Raw genomic sequence first — 21,044 nt, forward strand, 5'->3', positions numbered from 1 at the left:
GATGAAAATCCCAATGATGTCTGCAATAGAAAAGCATTTTTCTTGATGTCCCAATTTTTCTGCTTTGAGGAAACAAATGTTGTCGCCCAAACAAACAAGGGCAACAAGAACACCTCATGCGTAACCCATCCATCATGAGCACCAGAAGTTAAAGGTCACAGAAAGACCAAGCGAAGTAAAAAACATCGAGGCTTTAAAAAAAAAACCACAGTAAACCGTAAACCAAACTACGTTTTCACCACCTTTCAGCCAACAAATGGGCAAGTACCACACAAGACAGGTATAAAAGAGTAAAAAATGTACTGTTAAGATTGACGTACCCACTTGTTTCAAAGACAATTTTGTTGTTAACAGCGGATTGCGATGTAGTATTGCTGTAATCTTTCCGTCTGTCACGTGTTGCTACATCGTACAGAGAATGCCCTCAGAGATACTCCAGCAATTTGAGACTTGGTAAGTATCTTTGTTAAATATTGCAACTTCGGGAACTGTCATAAAACTAAACATTTATGCCCATTCCAACACTTAAATGTCCCAAGTGCGCATTTAAGGGCGTTTCAGGATCTTCGTAGGAGTGTGAAATGTTCACGAACTGTATAACAGTTGGTGTAGACACATCTCTGACCTATCTCTGGCGTCTGCTTATAAAAGAATTTCAAGCTGTTGACACAAAAGTTGCTTGAGGATCCAAATGTCGCAAAACATGAAAATAGTGCTCGTTTATTTGTTGTGTGCCGTCCACGTCCGGGCAGGTAAGTTATAAACCATACCTGTAAATACCTATCTTAATTAATAGTATGCCATTCCGAAAAAATACCCCAAAAGAATAGTGATAATGGTAGCATTTCTTGTGAAAGGTAACTGTTTTATGTTACATCGTCTGTCTGATCGCTTTTAAGCGATTTTCCCTCCTCGTGTTCTCTACAAATCATCTTATAGAAACCGTGACGTTATCAGTTGACTGATATCTGACTGAATATTAACTCTTCACCTCTTTTGTAGTATTTTTGCACGTGTAATACTACTTATCTACATTAGTAAGCTAGATATTCAGCAACATCTGCAACAGCTCCGTCCCCCGCCACACACACACTCTCTCTCTCACACACACATCATCTCTCTCCCTCTCTCTCTCTCTCACACACACACAAACTCTTAATTCCTTTCTCAAGAGTGAAAATAGCAAACTTAATGTTTACCAGTTTGACATATCCGAGCTTCATGTAACACAGTATGATGACAGCACGTCAACACGAAATCAGTGATTCGTGACCTTTTCAATCAATATCATGTAAACTGTTGCCACCTCACAGCTCGCATATTTTCATTATTTGGTTTATGTTTACAGGCATCGTTGGCATGAGGTGCAAGTGGCCAAATGGAATGACATTCGATAACCAACAAACTTTTCCAGCTCCTGACCGCTGCAACACATGCACCTGTTCTCACGGAATCATCAGCTGCACTAAGATGACCTGTAGGTTGTTCCACCTCACCGTCACTGACAGTGACGTCACAGAAATCACCTGGTAACAGCGAACTTAACACACCGGCACCAGATATTATTAATTAAGGTTTTCTTTAGTAGATACGATTAAATCCTTTTTCTTGTGTTGTCTAGGCATCAGCACGTGTATCGGACCAGACGGACAGGTGCACCCGGAGCAAGTTCCTTTCAAACACGTTGATGGATGCAATACATGCGTGTGCATTAATGGAACGGCTGCCTGCACTAAGATAAGATGTAAGTACTCTCACTCTCCTTCACTCCCTTTCTCTCTCTTTCACACACACACACAGCCACAGCAGATTCTGTTCGATCATTTTTGTCACACTGTAATTTATGACCTTTATTGTGCGGCACACACTATGGCGAACATACGTAAAGAAGTAATTCGGTCCGAAAAATGATCCAATTAACCAGATTCGATGTATTTGGAAACTTAAATGGTAGTACAGAGCATGTATATGAGGATCTGGCTAAGTTAGTCATGACAACATCACAGTCATTAACAACAAGCGTCAGGTAATTATTTAATAGTTTAGCATGAATGATTAATTAACGAACATAAAACATTATAATGTCAAAAAAGAAATTGAGATGACCGTACCTTTTCTTTCTTGTAGGCGACCCTCCAAAAGACCTGCCGCAGTCCAACTGGACAGGTGTACATGGAGGGTCAGATCTTCCCATCTGCTGATGGCTGCAACGTCTGCTCTTGTCGCAACGAAAGGATTGACTGTACTGCGATGGATTGTAAGATCTATCAATATATCCGTGTATGTTCGTGTATGTTTGTCTATTTCTTTCTGTGTCTCACTGTTATTCTGTCACTCTGTCTCTGTCATACTTTACATACTCTTCTCATTCGTCCTCCCTCACCCACACACCTCTTTCAAATCTCCCTGGAACACTCCAGCTGAACTCGAGCAAAAACGAGCGTTCATCGCGTAGCAAACATTTACCAAGGATGGGAGAGGGTTGAAAGGCTGAACAATTTGGGACATACAACTATGACTGTATTCTGAATTTGTGAAGATGCCTATATATATATATCTGCCTGTACAGTTCTTAATTTGAAGCAAGCCGTATGTTGATTTGTACTTTTTCTGTGATACATCGGTGAAAGGGCCAGGATTGGTAGACCAGAGTTAAACTTTCTTAAATGAGGTCTAAAATCCTGGCCCTTTCTGGATGGAAAAATCGCATACAAGAAAAATACCACTAACCACATGATTCCACCTTCAGTACCTTTCTGGTATGTACGCCAGGTTCACCCACAACGTGCCTCGGCCCCGGTGGACAGGTGTACAAGGAGGGTCAGTCCTTTCCAGCTTCTGATGGATGCAACACGTGCGTGTGCACTAATGGCATGGTCGCCTGCACCGAGATAAGATGTAAGGCGAACTTACTGTCTTAACTGCTCTATAGTATGGCATGTGTCCATTAGTAGGGCATTACTTCCCCTGATATGACCCCATCCTTCATTAGTAGTGTAATCACTTCATCAGACATGATGTAATAGACGAGCGTACACTTACCTTGCATACGCATGACGTATTACACACACACACAACCCTCGACGAGACCTCGCAGATGACGATGAGGATGAAGAGATTTGTAGATGAATCCAACTGAAGAGGCACAAGTTGAGAGGAATGTCACTGAGAAAGTCATAAAGAAGATGGCGGAGAAGATCGTTGTGTTTTCCCGCTCACTTGGCCATTTTTAGAGCAAATGCTTTTCTTTTACATATGACGTCATTTTTCTGCTTCAAGCGACGTGGAACAAATGACGCACACATGACGTCAGACACGAGATACCATTGGTTCACGAGACAATACGAGACCTACCACAACTCACTACAATGATCAAATTGTGTAATTCTTAGAGCATACATCTGACATGGCAACATCATTAACGGGTATAGATAAATCAGACACGACTAAATTTCTTGGTTGTTGTCTACGTCTACGTCTACGTCCAGGTAGCAGCAACACTTGTGTTGGCCCCAATGACCAGGTGTACACAGAAGGCCAGTCTTTCAAAGATGCTCAAGACTGCAATACCTGCACGTGTCATAATGCAAGGATCACCTGTACGATGATGGCATGTAAGGCTTTTTCTGTGTAGTTTCCTCCCACTCCCACATCATCATATTCATCACATCGTTGTCATCGCTATCGTTATTATCATCGTTGTCACTGTCATCTACGTCAGCAATTTCTTTAGCGTCTTTCGCAATAAATCGAGTGACAATATGGACGTTTCGCGACAACTCGGGTGACTGTATTAACCTATAATGTTTCATGGTAGCATGGGAGACAGTGTTAACTTATAATGTTTCGCGATCACTTGAATGACAGTATTAACTTATGTTTCGCGATAACTTGGATGACAGTATTAACTTATAATGTTTTTCCAGTTTAGCATTAGTTGCTGGTGGACTTCACTGTAGTTAAGAGACTTTGGATGCTGTTCATGGTTTATTTGTGCAAAAACAGACAATTGAGATCACCAAGGCCTTATGACCGTTTTACGCGCTGACTTAACTATGCTTTGGAGGTCTGTTGCTATTTCGTTTAAAACATAATTTGTGAAATGAGCTAAATGAGCTTTGAAATTTGCATGGTACATTGTACTCCACAGACGTGTGACAGGTAGTACTCCACAAACATGTGACGTGAGGATGTAGAAAGGTGTTATGACATGAAGGCTGTATATTTCGTTTATCAACAGGTGTCGGATGAGGCGGTTGCTGGTGTCTGGAGAAAACTGTTTCTCAGCGCTGATGGATGCAACAACTGCGCATGTGTAAACTCTCAAATTGTCTGTACAGAGCAAATTTGCATTGCTGGAAATTAGCATGAAAAAATAAGAGTCTATAAAAATAAAATAATAAATAAATTTGATCCTTCTTTGATAGTATTTTGTTGGTTTTTTCCTGTCGCCTACTGCAGTAATGCTTGCTTGATTTTAACACGTCTATTTTTTTACTGGGTAATCCCGAGATAGCGTGAAGAGGATGAAGTGAGAAAACGGTCATCTATTTCCGAGTTAAATGCCTGCAATAAAAGTGCTCAGTAAAATGTCATTTTTCTTATACATCCGAGTTTTTCTGCTGTTAAGAAAACAACTGATTTTACCCCCATCGACAACCCAAATAAACTCACCAAGAGCATCTCATGAGTAACTCCTTCCTCATCAGCACCGTTAGTTCGAGGTCTCCGAAAGCCACGATTTGACTTGCAGATCAGCCAAGACACAACACTGTCTCATCCCCCTAAAGAAAACAATAATGAAATAGCACATAAGTAAAGCAGGGCAAGAACTGTATTGTTGATAAAGATTTTCTTGGGCACCTTAAAATAAATTACTAGAAACGTGCGTTCATCGCGTAACAAAAAATTCCCAGGGATGAGAGAAGCTTGAAACACACACACAAACACACACACATTGTATGCATAGGGGAAGTGAGAATGTAGACAAAGTCACCGTAGTAGTATTAGAAAAAAGAGAATAGGCAAGGAGACATACACGAATGTAAAAAATAGCAAGCGACACAAATGTAACAATATAGCATGTAACACAAATATAACAATATAGCACGCAACACGAATGTAACAACCTCGCTCACAAAACCGAGCGTATTTCTTGAACACGGCTCTTATCTATCAACATGGCATCCTTTGACCTCACCAGTTCTCCAGTTTAAAAGCATGGAATAATTCGTTTAAGAAGTGGACCTCCAGTCAGTCAAAAGGCTTTTCTCAGACAAGGACAGCAAGTATGGCGATAGCTGCGTGCGTCTTGCTGTGTACCTTTGCCGTCCTCGTGCATTCTGGCAAGCATTCTTCTACTTCATCAGTTTAGGTGCTGGGTGGTCATTGGCATGTAACATCAATAAGTATACTTCCCATACGTCAATGTTATTAATTCCAGTGAGACAGTTTTCAGCAGTATGTAGCAGTCAGTCAACGATACGCCTTGTATTTCTTTTCCTTTGTCTTTGTCATCTGCAGCCTCGGACTCACCTTCAGGTCCGAAATCAAGATGCTCTTACCCACGGTTACCTTGTTTGCATGCGTGTGTTTCAGTTTTTTTAAATACTTTCTGTATTGTATGTTGTGCTTGTGAATATATCTATTGATATACATGTGTACATGTGAACATACTTTCCTAGCTATATTCTGAATTTGTGAGGATTTCTATAAATATATCTGCCAGTACATGTTAACATTTCTGTATTCTCGTGAATCAGCCACGGCATTATTATTTGCTGTACAGTATAGTTACCAGTCGTGTGTTGTGGGTAAATGCTTATATCGACATGACCATATCATCATATTCTTCGTTAATATACAGCTTCTGCATTATATGCCGCACAGGCTAACGCGCGCACATATGTAAACACGCGCATCTTTAGTTACTACCCAATGCAATTTATAATCACCTTAATTCTGTGTACATGTCAAAGCTTTGTCATTCAGTGTTCTCCGTGTCATCTACAGCTGTTTGGGTCACTGATAGAAATTTCCCCAGATTTTGCCCGATAGGAAACCGAATAGCTGATAACAGGGTTTTTGTTTCATAACAATAGCTTCTGTTGAAAGGATTATCACTGTATAACCCTATTTGGAAAGTACTTTAACAATGATTATTGTTTCCTCGGGTGATATATACTGAATAGAAACGACGGACTGCAATATTAGATGATCCCTTTTCTTCAGTGTTCGATTAAAATACAGTGATACGAACCTCGAGAACCAAATTGTTCGAGAACCGAAGCAATGAAACCCATAGAAATAATGGAAACTGGATTAATTCGTTCCAAGCCCCAAAATGCCTATTTTACTGGCCTAATTTGTAATATAATATGTAGAAAAACATGATCGAGTCTCAACAAGAAATAAGAAATAAAAGTGTATTATTAAACAAAAACAAAAAAAAACAAAAAAAAAAAGTACAGTAAATTGTGTTCATTACTGTAGTATGGCAGGAGGGAATGCATTGTCACGATGACGCAAGCAAGGCGCGCTAATGAACGATTCGGCTCAACTCGGCTCATCTCGGACGTTCGATGTTCGAGTTCCAAATATTTGTTCGAATTCCAAGACAAATTTTCTCGAATTTCCTGGTCGAATACCGATTTGGTCGAAAGTCAAGGCGTTCGAGAACCGAGGTATCACTGTATCATCTAAAATTGCAGTCCGTCATTTCTATTCAGTGTACATCACCTGAGGAAACTGTCTCAAAAATAGTTTATCTAAGACCGATGGTTTATGATATAGAAATGGAGAGCATCAGTCACAAAGCATTCTTAAATTCCAGGTCAGAAATAAACATTATAAACCTAGAATGATTTCAAATCCCCAAACTCAGCATTCCAAGAACAAAATATGTTTCGTTTCTGCAGCTGCCATTCCTAGGGGCTCGTGCCATCTGGACCTCCTGGGACTGGTGATTGCTGATGGTTGGAAATATGTGGACCGCCACGGCTGCTACTCCTGCATTTGTAACGATGGCCTGCTCAACTGCACGGACAATGTCTGTAAGTTAAACTGCTCACATACCTTGTTTGGCTTATGTGTGTGTGTGTGTGTGCTCGTGTGTGTGTGTGTGTGTGTGTGCTCGTGTGTGTGTGCATGAGATGGACGCAAAGATCGTCCCTTACCTGCGCTGTTTGCCCAATATTCTTTGTGAAGGTGAGACTCGACGTCAGGTGGTCAACACCTGCAAAGGTCCGGATGGACAGGTCTACACCAATGGACAGACTATAAAAGATGCTGATGGCTGCAACTATTGCACCTGTCATAATGGAATGCTGCCTGCACTGACATGACATGTATGTCTTGGCATCTTTCTCTCCTCCTTTCTATACCAAGCCAGGAATAACATTGTTTCTTTACAGCCGACAGTGAAATAACAATGACATTCAGGATCCATATACCACGTCATACATGATACATATACAAGTGGATAAATGAATAAATACATCTTTCGACGACAGTTTCTTTCATTATAAACTTGACTTTTACCTAAAGTCAAGCGTTAAAACAATGAGAATTTACCATACTGTCTAGAAAGTCTCGTACGTGGGGTAGATAGAGAAAAATAGAAACCTGTGTCGTTGGAGCCTCGAGAGCTTGAAGGTGTGTTGTCTCGTTCAACAGGTGCTGGATGCTATGATGCGATCTCTGGTGTCTGGCGACAGCAGCACAGCACCTTCCTCAGCGCTGACGGATGCAGCAACTGCGTCTGCACAAACTCAAAAATCTTGTGTACACAGCGAGCTTGCATTGGTGGAAAATAAAACTGCCGATATAATGTCCTTTTTTAGCTGTATTAATGAACAGGGTTTTTTTAATTTTATGGTGCTCTTCTGTGTGGGTGATGTGATTGATTTTGTAGGTTTGATAATCAACACTTCGACCATTAGTCCATTCAGCAATAGACAAGCACAGAGATAAGTGAAAGAGATAGAGAAACACAAATATTTACGAAAGAAAAAACACAGAAGTTCCACAAACATTAATTCCAGAAGGAAAGGGGAGGAGTAGGTGTGGGAACACACGAACCTAGCATATGACCATGACTCATCAATCTACTATATGAACACGATTATCCAAAATACTACCAATGTGTTACCTGACACATCTCAGGTATGAGCTTGACACATGAACCCATATACTAGCCCATGAACAATCTCTAAAAGCGACCTGCAGCATGGAATATGTCTCTTTGTGTGCTACATCCATCTTATCTATCTATATGGCGTCATTTGACCTCGTTACTTCTATAAAATGTTCTCCGGCAGTCTGGAATATTTCATTTTAAGGATCGTCTGGAAGTGTCTATAGACCAAGGGCAGCAACCATGAAGATAGTTACAGTTGTCTTGCTGTGCGCATCTTTTGTCTTTGTGCGGGCAGGTAAATCTTGTTTTATATCATCAGCAGGTGTTATGAGGTACTCCTTGGATGTATGGATATCTTTGTGTGCGTGTTTCTATCTGCCTGTGAGTACGCGTGTTGCATAATTCAATGTGTTAGTATTTCTGTTGAATTATTAGTACGTAGCGCATTATACCAGGTGAGTAGCGGAGAACATCTTAAAGAAATATATTGAGGTAGTGGCCAGGATTAGAAACATCTTGGTATAGTCATCACATGTATTGGAACATATCTCAGTACAGTCGTCATAGGTAGGAGCATCTCGGTATCATCATCGTTCCATATTGCCGTCTTTATCGTTGCAGTCGTTGTCGTACTCATCACTAGACACATACAAAGGATGCAGAGGAGTTACCTATACGAATAGTCAAATTGTCGTACTATAATAGGGAATGGCAAGTCACGCAGACATCTTGAAAAGGTTCTACGAGAAATTGCTGTTTGAGGTATGAGTGGAGAAACTAACCGTTGGTTACCTTTGCCTGAAGTCTACATGAATATCTTCAGACTGCCTTATCACTGAAGTTCTCAATTTCGGCTGCACCTGTTGGATTGTTGGTGGAGTTTTGCCCAGATTTTGCCAACACAGTCATACTACAAAAAGTTGATATATGGCTTCGTCCCAAGACAGCTTGGATTAGAAGAGTCATCAAGACAAACATCCCCTCCCTTCTCCCCGTTAGTGACACGAATTCCGTAATGAACTGCCTGGGGCAGCTTGCCACAAAAGCTATGAATGATGTCAAATGATAGAAAGGCATACCATGCAGGTAACCGAAAAAAGACAAAGAGAAAAAAAATGATTGCCTGATTAATGGAAGAAGAAGTTATTATGCTCTGGGATTATATTTAAATTAAAGAATCGTTGAAATAAATGTTAAGTTGTTGTTGTTGTTGTTGTTGTTGTTGTTGTTCAAAGATCATTACAATTTTAATCAATTTTTCGGGTTGTTGTTGTTGTTGTTTTCATGATGTGATTTGTTGCTCCAGCTGTCATACCCAGCGGCGCTTGCCGTTTCGACCTCCTTGGAGTGATCATTGCCAATGGGGTCACTTATGTGGACCGCTACGGCTGCTATACTTGCAAGTGTCAAAACGGCCTGCTCAACTGCACTGATAACACTTGTAAGTTATTTGTATATTTTTGTGTGGTATGTGTGTGTGAGAGAGAGAGAGAAGATGAGCCTCACCTGTGCCGGCGCCCGCTACTGTCTTTGAAGGTATAGCTGAACGTGCCGTGGCCCTCACGTGCAAGGGTCCAGACGGCAAGGTCTACGCCAGTGGACAGTCGTTCAAGGATGCTGATGACTGCAACACCTGCACGTGTTTCAACGGAAATATCGCCTGCACCGAGATGGCATGTAAGTCTCTCCCCCTGTCACTGTCCTCACCCCGCCTTCTCTATATCAGTTTTAATGTGAACAGTGAGCAGACAGTGAAATGAGAGATCATCTTCACACTTTATATCAGGGGTGCCCATCAGCCCTCTAATTTTTACGAGACACAACATAATTTCATTTTTAAAGTCATGATTCTGGCAAGACCGCCCTGGTCTGGCCCGTGCAATTTTATTTCATGTCCAATCCGACCCTCGGCGAGGAAAGGTTGGGTAGCACTGCTTTATATTCTTCATCGCTCCTAGATGCTTCATCCTTGATGGAGTGTTTGTGTGTTAGAGAGAGATAACTGTTGTAACTCACAAAGGTCAAAGCATGAGACTTTCATCAACAGGTCTTCGAGGATGCTATGACGATGCTACTGGTGTGTTTCGAAACGATGGCACCAGGTTCCTTAGCCCTGACGGATGCAACAGCTGCGCATGCGCAAACGCCGAAATCGTCTGCACACAACGAGCTTGCGTTGGTGGAGTTTAAAGCAGAAAAAGGAGAAATAAATGAATGCCTCTGATCCTTCTGTCCTAGTATATTGTTTTTCATTTATTGCGTTAATGCTAAGTTACTATCTCTTGATTTTATCGTGGTGTTGCGTATTTGGAGAATTATTGCGGACAGAGAAGTTTTCACAGTCCGACAGCGCATGTCTTACAGATTGCTTTCGTGCATGCCGCTCTCCTGCGAGATACCTGGCTGCGCACTGTGGTGTTGAGGACACTGGATGTATTTTAATGTAAGCTGATCGTCACTAGACTATTCACTACTAAAATAGTCATACAATGTATACGTATTAGCCAAGTCTTTGGTGGCAGGGACCCAAGTTTTACAGTCTGGCTATGAATTTTAGCAACAGGTTATTTCCTCACGTTACCCTCACCAGGCGGCTTATTATTATGCAATTAAATTGTGATGTAAAACGATAATCATGATAAGCCAAATGCATAAATTATTGTAATAAATTTGTGATAATTTTGCAACTTTTCTTGGTGAAGGATTTGCCAACCATTGTTAACGTAATGAAAACCTAGTTGTGACTTTTGCTAATGTGGAAAGGATAAGTTCAACGACTGCCTAATTCAGAAGCCTTTTTTGTGTTCCCTACACTGGCAGTACGTGGAATTCGTCGGTAATGGACAATGCCTCGAATCCAGCGTAAATATGGTGTGTGTTTGTGTGTCCTGTAAACATGAGTGTGTCAGTTAATTCTGTAGCTGAACGTGAGCGGTGTTGTTCACAGCGGCCTCATTGTGTTCATGCTGACCATTCAACTGCAATAAAACATCCTATCAACACAACTCGTGTGAGAGCAACATGCTAGCTGTCATTGTAAGCTGAGCTTCGTGGAGATACCCGGATGTCAGTCCTTGCAGACTGGCCTGTAGCAGGAAAAGCTTGCTGTGACAGCTCGACATCAAAACTTTCTGAAGCAGCTGGAGGAAAATAATCACACTTTGAAGTCGACACTGCCATGTGTAGATCTTAGCACTAATGGCCAGATGGTGCAGTTGTTTCAGTAAAAATAAAATGCCAGGAAAAGTGGATCAAACACAGAAATCCACACAGGAGCGTAACAAATATCGTAACAGATGGACTGATGAACATTCGACACAAAACTTCATGCAGATCAACTAACAAATATGAAAGTGAGGGAGAGCAGTCACCCTGTAGCCAGTAAGGATGCAGCCTAAAACATTTTAACGGACTCATTTTGCACTATAACCTTCATCTCTGTTACGACTTCCTCCACGAGGTAATTACTTAATTACGACCTACAGTTTACTACTTATTGCGACTCGAGAAGAGAGTTGATGGGTTGGTTAAATAAAGTTTGTATCGATGATTGTTAGTTTACTCCTCGAGGAGCATAGGACCGCAAGAAGAGAGGGTAGAATAATATAATGTTTGATGTGATGCAGTCGCAGTAAGTTCAGTCACGCGGCAAGCATCACGCTCTGTGGCGTTTGGAATAAAGGGATGCAACTCCACATCAAAGTTTAAAATGGCGGTCAGAATGCTTCGTCTGGGGATGTAAACAGATATCACTTAAATAAAATATTCATAAAATGTATGCATTTCTCCTGATTGTGTTTTTACGTTCAGACGTTTGAATTGTATTATCCAAAGGTGAGAATAGTCTCCCTTGTCAAGGTGTATGCCGGTGTCCATTATAAAGGCCTTGGGCCTGGCAGTCATCGCCAGCTGCAGGCGACAGCGAGCAGTGACCATGGCATTCTCTCATCATCCAGCACTTACGCTGGACACATAAAAACACTGAACTTCCAGAACTATGATGTCTATGGATTTGATCTTGACCATACCCTTGCAAAATACAAGCTTGTTGAACTGTTCAAAGTAAGCTTTTTATTTTTATAATTTCTGTTTTTGCATCTTGGACACATCCATCGCGTCTGCTACAAAGTCCAGAGATAACAGATGCTCTTCACGAGTCATTGCGATAGTCGACATGCATGCTGCCGGGATGATTGTCTATGCGTTTAAAAACTGAATCAAAATATCTTTGAAGAAAAAGAGAGAACAGTAATGCGGTCGAGGTAAATATACATGAAGATCTATAACTGATATTCAAATTAAAACACACTCAGAATGCAGAAAATAAGGATTATTAGAAAAAAAAAAAACCAGTTATATCTTTTTCTTGAGTGTTAAGATATAAATTATTGCTTTGCAGTCGCAATCGTAAATAAATTTACTGCTGAACTGTTTAAAACAATTACATATTAATCTAAGAAATAGAGATTTTTCATAAACATATAGTTATAGTATGGACTTCTGTTCTCTGTCTTTAAAAAATAACATATTAGTCTATTTGTATAAATATTCATGGTCCTGATCAATAACATTTATTTTTATAAGGAGTGTTATATGGATAGCAAGAAGAGAACAAGCAACAGTAAGGCTTATGTCTTATGTTCAGCCTTATGTAATAGCTGAAGACATGCACACCATCCATTATAATGCCCTTGTTGTGAAGCATATTTCCTCCAGTTCACTGAACGAGTATCTGATTCCACAGAAGACTGGAAAGAGAAAAGCAACAAGGGAAAGATGGGGACTGCCATTACAAAAAAAAGTTGCTCCTGAAATAGGTGCAGTCTCAAATGCCTCATTGTCCAATGAAAGGTTACAGGACTACCTTTACTCCTTTAAAAAATTAAAATGTTGGTAAAAATATGTCATAAGCAGGTTTGAAATGTTCAAGCATTAACTTTGCTCAATATGTTTCAGCATGCCTATACGTGTGTCATAGACTTCCTTGTGGAACAAAGAGGCTATACCAGAGAAAACATTAACGTAGATTTTGACAAGTACAAAGACTTCATGTAAGCTCATTAATTCTGACCTGCATATCATTCATGAATATTTACGTTTGTGATGTATGACATTTATGTCTAGCATCCATAATTTGCTGTTTGTTTTACTTGATATTGAACTAATTGAAATCTCTTTTTAAATGACTTGTTTTGTCCACTTTATCTCTCTGCATTTTTCTAGATGCAAAGGTCTTTTTCTTGATGTCAAGCAAGGAAATATTTTAAAGCTTGGTGTGGATGGAGTTATTCTAAGGTAATCAATTGTGTTCTTAATACTTATTCATTATATATTTATTCTTCACTTGAATTGAAGAATTAGTCTTCAGATTTTCCAGAATCCTAATTTAAAATAGTGAACATCAAATTATGTTTTTATGTGGTTGAGTATAGTTATAAACCATGTTCCAGAAAATTGTTGTCTAAATCAAGACATCAATCCTTGAATTTAATTAATCACATAAAATAGGAAGTGCATAACTTCAAATAAAACTTTATGTAAATTTAAAAAATAACTCTCTTTAGTGAAAAAGAAATTGTTAAAATTTCTACACGAACACCGCAAAACTCTGTTTGCCTAACTGAAAGTGGCAGCTCAGAATATGATAGGTATGCTAATGTTTCTGAACTGTTTTAGGCTATTTGGCCACAATGCAAATGTGTTTGTGCAAATGGAAAAAAATAATTTTGTTTTATAGATATGTTTCTTTCTGAAGATCTTACTTCTTATTTTGGGAAAATTTGTGCCAGAATCTTATCACTTATGTGTTAGCCTGTAAATTAATTAGCAGGGTGTACTTGCAGCTAAAAATCATTAAATAGTTCAGAGTGTGTTCAGATTATGCAATATGAAAAATTGTAAAACTGGTATAATTTAAATTATCTGGCCAGCCTCTTGATTTCAGAGCTAGTCATGGAACACATCGGCTGTCTAAGGAACAGATCAAGGATATCTATGGCAAAGACATGAAGTGGAAATTAAGTAACACATTTGCCAAAACACTTGCTAATGGAGTTGGTAATATTATTTTCTCTGCTGATTTTTTTAATTGTGTTTATTGACTCATCTTTTTAATGCTGCAATAAACTGCTGTATCACTTTTTAATAAAAAAAAAGTCTGGTCTATGCAGAATTTACCCTTAAATTTATATTTACCTATATAATTTTTCCATATAATATGAATCAAAATAAAGAAAATTTTAAAACAATTTTTAATGAGGTTTTCATGTATGGATGTGTTTGTTATGGTTTATATCATTGATAACTTTAGCTTGCCACTGTCAGCAGCTGACATAGTAAGCCAGCAGATAAAATAAAGTCTGTTTTGTAAAAGAGCCAGCATCCTCAAATCAAATTTACTGCTTTGAGTAGTTTGTTTGATTTTTAATAGTTCTTGTTTTCTTATTCTATTCTCTTCAGTATGTCTATTCAAAACAAAATGTAGAATTTTCTGAAACAACATTCTAAATCTTGGGTCAATAAGCTAAACATTGATTTTTTGCTAAATACTGATTTGTTTGGCAATGAGCAAACAGTTTTGGCTAAACCAAAATATCACTCTTAAAAGTATACTAATTTAAATGGCACCTCTTAGCCCAAAGTCTGTGCAGTCACTTCATAAATCCTCCCAGAGTACATATGATCCTTATAGGTGCTTATAAGCTTGTAGATTGAGGGTGTGAGAAAACAAGGCTTTAAAAGTGCTTAGTTTTAGTTAATAGGTCCTTATAAAATTGTGGTCAGGTCCTTATACAAAAAGAGATGTGCTTATTATGTGAAGTTCACATTATTCTTGTGCTTCAGAGTTTAAAACATTTGTCAGAATCTAGGGACATTTTTTGTTTTCAAAGAGTTGAGGATACTTGACTAGCCAGATTAAAGCAATTAGTGAAGCATGGCTATTACTGTTACTGGCACTGTGTGTGTTCCTCACCAGGTACTCTGGTTTCCTCCCCCATACTGAAGCATAATTTGCCAAATATTTTACATGCCTTATGGCATCATGCATTGTACTGATTCCTATGTGCTGGATGTTGCAGAGGAGTACCGATTTTTTGAAAACTACTTTGACTGCCCAGGATTAGTTGCAACAGCCAGGCTGATTGATATTATTGATGAAAAGGTAAAGAACTTGAGGTATTTGTGGACCATTTCTTTTATAAATTGCAAACTTACATCCACTCGCATCCACACCCTTTTTTTTTTCCTCCTTTTATTTCCTTTTGGATAACTCTTCATCAGCTGTTAGTTATTTTTGTAAGCAAAGTCTGTGATTGTTCCTTAAGTAACACTGGGTTATGATATATTTTAAATTGATAAGTCTTAGTGTCTCAGAATAATTATTCTTTTGATTAGTACTCACTGTTTCATACTCTTATAAGAGATCTGCCTTAGTATACATTTTAATCCTAACATCCTTATGGACCTCTCAGAATTCTAGCTAAGTATTTACACTTGTTACCAATGTAATATGTTTATATCCAGTCTGCTAAGTATGGTATATTTACATCTTTATGCTTCTGATGATCACAAGGACCATTTGACAAAGGAGAAAAAAGCAGCAGAATACTCCAAAGCCTGGCGTGATGTGATAGATGCACTTGTGACAATGTACACCCCATCACATTTTGCAGGTATCTCCTTAAACCTGAGATTGCTATAGGATTTTTTTGTTAATATGTATCACCTAAGGATCATTTCTGTAAAATCTGTCATTTGATGCTGCATGAGGATAACATTATCCTTAACATCAACATTAATGTGGAAAAGTTTTGAAGAATTGTTCATATAAATATATTTAGTAAAATATATTGCTGTATTTGTTATGCAATAGATGGAAAAGGTGGTTATTTCCCTAGTGTCCAGAAGGACCCCCATCAGTTTGTTGAGAAATGCAGTGAAGACATCAAACTCTGGCTTAAGTCACTTAGGCAGCCAGACAAATTAGTTTTCCTTCTTACTGCCTCACAGATTGATTATGCATCATGTCTTCTAAAAGTCATCTTAGGGTGAGTGAAGAAATTAGCCATTTTCTTTTAAACAGAAGTATTCAATGCTTTCAGTGATGATTATGCAATCATGCCATTGTGGCTTTACTGGCAGAGAATACTGGGAGGTTTTCTTGGGGATTAAAATATTTTATTATTTGCCATTAATTTCTTGTAAAATATTTCATTTTTTGCCATTAGTTCTTGTAATTAAATAGCTTTTTAGCTTTTTTTTATACCATTTCAGGTTTTTTTAGTTAGCAAATGCACTTTCATGCACCAAGTTGATTTTTAAAAAATTGCTTTGTCTGACTTAGCAAGTGCTTACTTTTTTAAGGATAATATTGTTTATTATTTTCAAAATGACCCTCACTTTTCATCTCGTTACAGTTGCAATTGGCAGTCATACTTTGACATTTCACTTTTTCATGCGCGGAAACCAGGATTTTTCACTGACTTCAAACCCTTCTACAAATTAGGTGAGCAAATTACCCTGTATATGTGCTTGCTAATATGGTAATGGTTTGAAATGCTTATTTTGTGTTACCCATTTCTGCACTTCCTTCTACGTTTATTTGTTACCATGAATGAAACACAGAAAGGACAACCTTCTCCATTGCAGATGTAATATATGTGAACTGAATCATAAAAGAGTACTTGAACAAGTAAGAAAAATAATATCATGCTAGGAAAAAATTGTCATTCATAAAGATTGTTGTGATTTAAAAATCGTGATATATCTACTTCATAATTTGTTTAAATCTTTGAAAAAGAACTTATTTACATTCTTTGGGGAGGAAATTTAACAGACTAACAAAATCAGTATTTAGTCTCTGTGATGATGAAGGGCTCAGAACATGTGAGCTTACATGATACTTCCTTCTATCAATACGATGAAACTTGGTTGGGTAAAAAGAATAGAAAAAAGTCAAAAGCTCATCAAAAATTCTCTTAACTATTCATCCTATGCTTAAAATATTTGGAGCTATGTATGCCAATCTTATGCAAAGAACTCATAATCCCTTTTGGGAGGATGTGGCTACACATTTTAACCAATTAGCTGACAAGTGTGTCTCCAAAACTTCTGCATCTCCAAGCCATTCTGTGTGGTGGGAGGAGGTAGTACAAGATGGGACAAACATGCTACTCATTCCCCCCCGTTTGCTCCTAGTGCCAGGGACCTTTCACTGTACATGATTTATTACTACTTGTCTTAAGACTAATTTAGTTTAGTTTGTGATTTTAATTTTAACCTGTAGAAGAAATATTCCAGACAACTTTGTGAATGGCGCAGTAAATGTAAAAAGAAAGTTTTACTAGATATGATTATTTTTAACCATCATGAATAAAAGTTTTAACAAATACCTTATCAGATTTATATATTGTATAACTGGGGAATAAATTTATTCAGAATTAAATACATGTTTCAGAGGGTGAACGAGAAGGAGAAGTAATAACTGAGCTTGAAATGGGTGGTTGTTATAGTCAAGGAAATGCAAGTGACTTCAGCAACTTTCTGGGATCCTGTCTTGGAAAGAACGACCTTAAGGTAAATTTCCTGTTTCTTGACTAAAACTTATATCCTAATCTTAATTAACGCCTGATGCTTCCTTGATGCATACACTAAAATATGTCACCATAGAATAGCTTCAAGACCAAGGATGTCCCCTAAACTGAAAGAGGATAGGATTTTTTTCCTGGTAAAGAGATCTTACAGCTTGCTGTTCTTTTTCTTTGACCAGGCTTATCATAACTTAAGAGAAAAGTTCTGCTTGTAGATTAGAGAGGTCAAGCTGAAATGTGGGCAAGACATGGTTAACCTTACCTAATACACTGAAATCTGTGAGCCATTGATATCAACATATTTACAAGGGAATATATTTTTTCGACGTCCACTGTGTTTTTCCAGGTTTGGTTGTCATTTTAAACAAAATCTGTGAGATAACATCTAGCTGAATGGGGAGATGTATCAAAACATTTTCAATTCCTTTGGTGATTGTGTACTTATAAGAAAAGACTTATTCTTGAATAATGCAAAATGTCATTCCTTTACGTACACAAGATTGTTAATGAACTTTTCTTGAAACACATCATCTGAAATGATTTTTTAAAAAGTGATTTCATACCACTAAAAAGATGCCAGTATTTTTAAATTGAACCTTAAAGGATATTAGGAAATAGACTTTGTACTAATGGTACTTTGTAGTAGAATTTTATTTTTCTTTCCTTCAGAATTTCTTAATGTTATGTTGCTGCTGAAAATTTACATGACTTTAGAGACATATTTATGGAGGATTATAGCACTTTTTTAGTTAGACCGCAATGTGATATGTGTTGATCGTGGTGATTCTCTAGGATGCATGTAATATTGTTTTGCATGTATGCAGGTATTGTACTTTGGTGACAGCATCTGCTCTGACTGTGTCCCTTCAAAGTACACAGATTGGGATTCTGTTCTACTTTTGGAAGAAATGGATGCAGAAGGCTACCTGTGCTCAGATGGTACTGTTCCAGGTCATGAACAGGATGCTGTGGACAGAATCAGTGAACCAAGACATAGAATGAAAGAAAATGTATTCCAGGTGCATGAAACAATTATACCTTCAAAATATGTAAAACTCATTTGTGACATCACGTGCATATATGATGAATCTCTCATACAGCTGTACCCATCTATTTGTCCATAAATGATTAGTTGCTAGAATACAAAATATATAAGAACAGAAAAGAGTAAGGGAAGAAATCACAGTGCTTTTTGGGGAATATTTTCCAGTTAAGAACAGCATTAAGCATTGTTATAAATATTTAGTAATAATAAATGCAAAATTTGTAAAGCATGTACTTACACTCAAGGAGCATGCTCTTACTTTTCCATTGAAGTATCCAGTCTAATTCTTTAATTCAAAAGTAATATAAAATTAGTTTGCTTGAGAACATGAAAGAGCTATTGGTTGTCAGATGGAACCTATATCTCCACCATAAAAAGTGATGAAGGTGTGTATTAGTTGAATTCTGTGTCTAGAATATTTAATTCCTTTGTATATTTCTTTTGAAATACACAAAAGAGTGAAAAGAATTTTTTTTTTTCGGTTTCATGCTTTGAATATTTCAGAGCTAAGCGCATAGGTTCTTTCCATTAGATTTATTAGAAGTAAAGAAAGGAGGTAACATTCATGCAGAATATAATATTTTATAGTTTAAAAATGTTCTATTTGGTATATGAATTTTCGTTTGCCTTTGTTTATACCTTGTTTATACTTTTAATGGTAGACGACAACAAACGTTTGATTGAAAAGTGCAAAAACTTGGCTTTTTTTTTTTTGCTGCTAATGTTCTGATAATTTTGTTAATGCATTAGGGTAAAATTATTCAGCATATATCTTACATATTCTTATTTTTCTTTCAGCACAGCTCACTAGTCACGGAGGAAGAAAAAGAGTTACTCTTGAGTGATTTTTGGGGCCCATTCCTTGTCGACATGCCCAGAAAGAATCAGGATAGCAACATTATGATGAACACGTTCTGGGGTGATGTCATAAGCCGCTACAGTGACATTACAGTTCCTAGTCTGGAATATCTGGCAGGTTTGCAGTCCTTCTGCCATTGTTATGTGCAAGCATGTCATACCTTGTCTTAAAATCTCTAGGAAAACTTGAAATATGGTTTTATTACTGTTTTTGTTATTGAGTTTATTATTATTGAGGAATACTCAACTCTACCAAAATTAGAATGTGATTTCTAGCCTTCTAACATTTAGTAGTTGTTGGCAGACTAGTTTTTACTTAATAATATTTTTGTGGTCATGGTTTTTGTTTTTTCTTTTGCATGAGAAGACAGCTGTTAGTTGAAGTCCTAAATACACAAGTGTTTATATTGGATGGATATGTACATATTTTGCAGTTGCATACATGTATGACCCATAGCGAGTACACATATACAAGCTGTCTTGCATTAAAGGAAGCATGTGTAATACAGTGCTATTTGCTTTTCAGGTGTGCCACTGGATCACGAATATACTTGTTTTACAGGTAAGAGTGGAAACATAAACGGGTTCCATCCAGGTCCACCAAGTTCCCTTCTTCCTTAAGTATAGGTACAACGGGTAAAAATATAAAGCTATGCATCACGCATTTTGTCTTTGTGTAACTCAAGAAAAGGTGCTGTCTTTCAAAATGGTGGATAAAATGTTGTTTTGTTAGAAATGGGTATTTCCTGATTCTGCATGAGTTCCTTGTGTGTAAATATTTGAGGCATAAAAGCACATACCAGAATGCATTTATAGGATGGGATTCGCCAATGGTATTCACAAATTAGATTTAAGCTGTGTAAACATAATTTCATGTGCTGAGTTGAATTAATATCGATACTGTGTATCAGGGCTGGAGCTGTCAAGCCATATGTCCCTTTAGAGTTTAGAGAACGAAAAAAGCATTCAGAAATATTCATGATGCTTTGGGAAAACTTCTTTGGAAAAATAAAAATCCAACATTTGATTGAAGTGAAATGGTGTGTTGTTACCCGCTTACTTCGAATGAAAGAACATATTGGTTTGCATGAATTACTTTTGACTTATGATTTATGCATCATGCAGTAAATATAAAAGTATCTTACCAGCTAAACCACCACAATAACAAAAAGTTATTTCAAGAAATGAAATAAACAGCATTGGTCATTCTTTGGGTTGTGCACATGCTGGATAGCAAATGAAAAAGTGTTTTGAATTGTAACAAGACCCAGCGACCTAGCGAGAATCAACGACTCCTTGAGGTCTGCGCATGCACTTAAGTCACAGTTCATGGAAGTTTGTACAGATCATTTATAAAAGAAGCCTATGTACACTGAACGTTCTCTTTACTCACTGCAAATCACAAGTGAATTGT

General features: G+C 37.8%; 3 protein-coding genes and 1 long non-coding RNA gene across 4 annotated transcripts; all 4 read left to right on the forward strand.

Moving 5' to 3' along the window:
• Positions 1-432: 432 nt before the first annotated feature.
• LOC112566135 (kielin/chordin-like protein) lies at positions 433-4,426 on the forward strand. Its single transcript, XM_025242106.1, has 8 exons — positions 433-752; positions 1,349-1,477; positions 1,622-1,744; positions 2,007-2,026; positions 2,128-2,257; positions 2,773-2,898; positions 3,489-3,614; positions 4,241-4,426. The coding sequence occupies exons 1-8, from the start codon at positions 692-694 to the stop codon at positions 4,249-4,251; spliced, it is 726 nt and encodes a 241-aa protein (XP_025097891.1). The 5' UTR covers positions 433-691; the 3' UTR covers positions 4,252-4,426.
• Positions 4,427-6,706: 2,280 nt separating this feature from the next.
• On the forward strand, positions 6,707-7,828 carry LOC112566534. Its single transcript, XR_003099621.1, has 4 exons — positions 6,707-6,832; positions 6,918-7,052; positions 7,207-7,346; positions 7,675-7,828. It is a non-coding gene; the product is annotated as an uncharacterized LOC112566534 (long non-coding RNA).
• Positions 7,829-8,283: 455 nt separating this feature from the next.
• LOC112566780 (kielin/chordin-like protein) lies at positions 8,284-10,367 on the forward strand. The gene is made up of 4 exons (XM_025243130.1): positions 8,284-8,432; positions 9,444-9,578; positions 9,674-9,814; positions 10,185-10,367. Exons 1-4 carry the CDS (start codon positions 8,378-8,380, stop codon positions 10,325-10,327), a joined length of 474 nt encoding a protein of 157 aa, XP_025098915.1. The 5' UTR covers positions 8,284-8,377; the 3' UTR covers positions 10,328-10,367.
• A 1,562-nt stretch (positions 10,368-11,929) lies between these two features.
• On the forward strand, positions 11,930-20,668 carry LOC112566140 (5'-nucleotidase domain-containing protein 1-like; the record flags this gene model as incomplete). Its single annotated transcript, XM_025242114.1, has 12 exons — positions 11,930-12,199; positions 13,094-13,188; positions 13,361-13,432; positions 14,082-14,194; positions 15,217-15,299; positions 15,711-15,810; positions 16,011-16,185; positions 16,555-16,643; positions 17,595-17,713; positions 18,552-18,746; positions 19,571-19,748; positions 20,157-20,668. Coding segments are annotated over 12 exons (1,584 nt in total), but the record flags the coding sequence as incomplete, so codon positions are not given.
• Between the last annotated feature and the right edge of the window lie 376 nt (positions 20,669-21,044).

Source organism: Pomacea canaliculata, linkage group LG6, assembly GCF_003073045.1.
Source record: "Pomacea canaliculata isolate SZHN2017 linkage group LG6, ASM307304v1, whole genome shotgun sequence".
NCBI lineage: Eukaryota > Metazoa > Mollusca > Gastropoda > Architaenioglossa > Ampullariidae > Pomacea > Pomacea canaliculata.

Bases quoted from the DNA above. Each gene is read 5' to 3' on its own strand.
- LOC112566780 (XM_025243130.1), top strand. From the start codon at position 8,378: ATGAAGATAGTTACAGTTGTCTTGCTGTGCGCATCTTTTGTCTTTGTG. The intron at 9,579-9,673 runs GTAAGTTATTTG...CTGTCTTTGAAG, and splicing joins CAACTGCACTGATAACACTT to GTATAGCTGAACGTGCCGTG. The intron at 9,815-10,184 runs GTAAGTCTCTCC...TTTCATCAACAG, and splicing joins CGCCTGCACCGAGATGGCAT to GTCTTCGAGGATGCTATGAC.
- LOC112566135 (XM_025242106.1), top strand. From the start codon at position 692: ATGTCGCAAAACATGAAAATAGTGCTCGTTTATTTGTTGTGTGCCGTC. The intron at 1,478-1,621 runs GTAGGTTGTTCC...TGTGTTGTCTAG, and splicing joins CAGCTGCACTAAGATGACCT to GCATCAGCACGTGTATCGGA. The intron at 2,258-2,772 runs GTAAGATCTATC...TATGTACGCCAG, and splicing joins TGACTGTACTGCGATGGATT to GTTCACCCACAACGTGCCTC.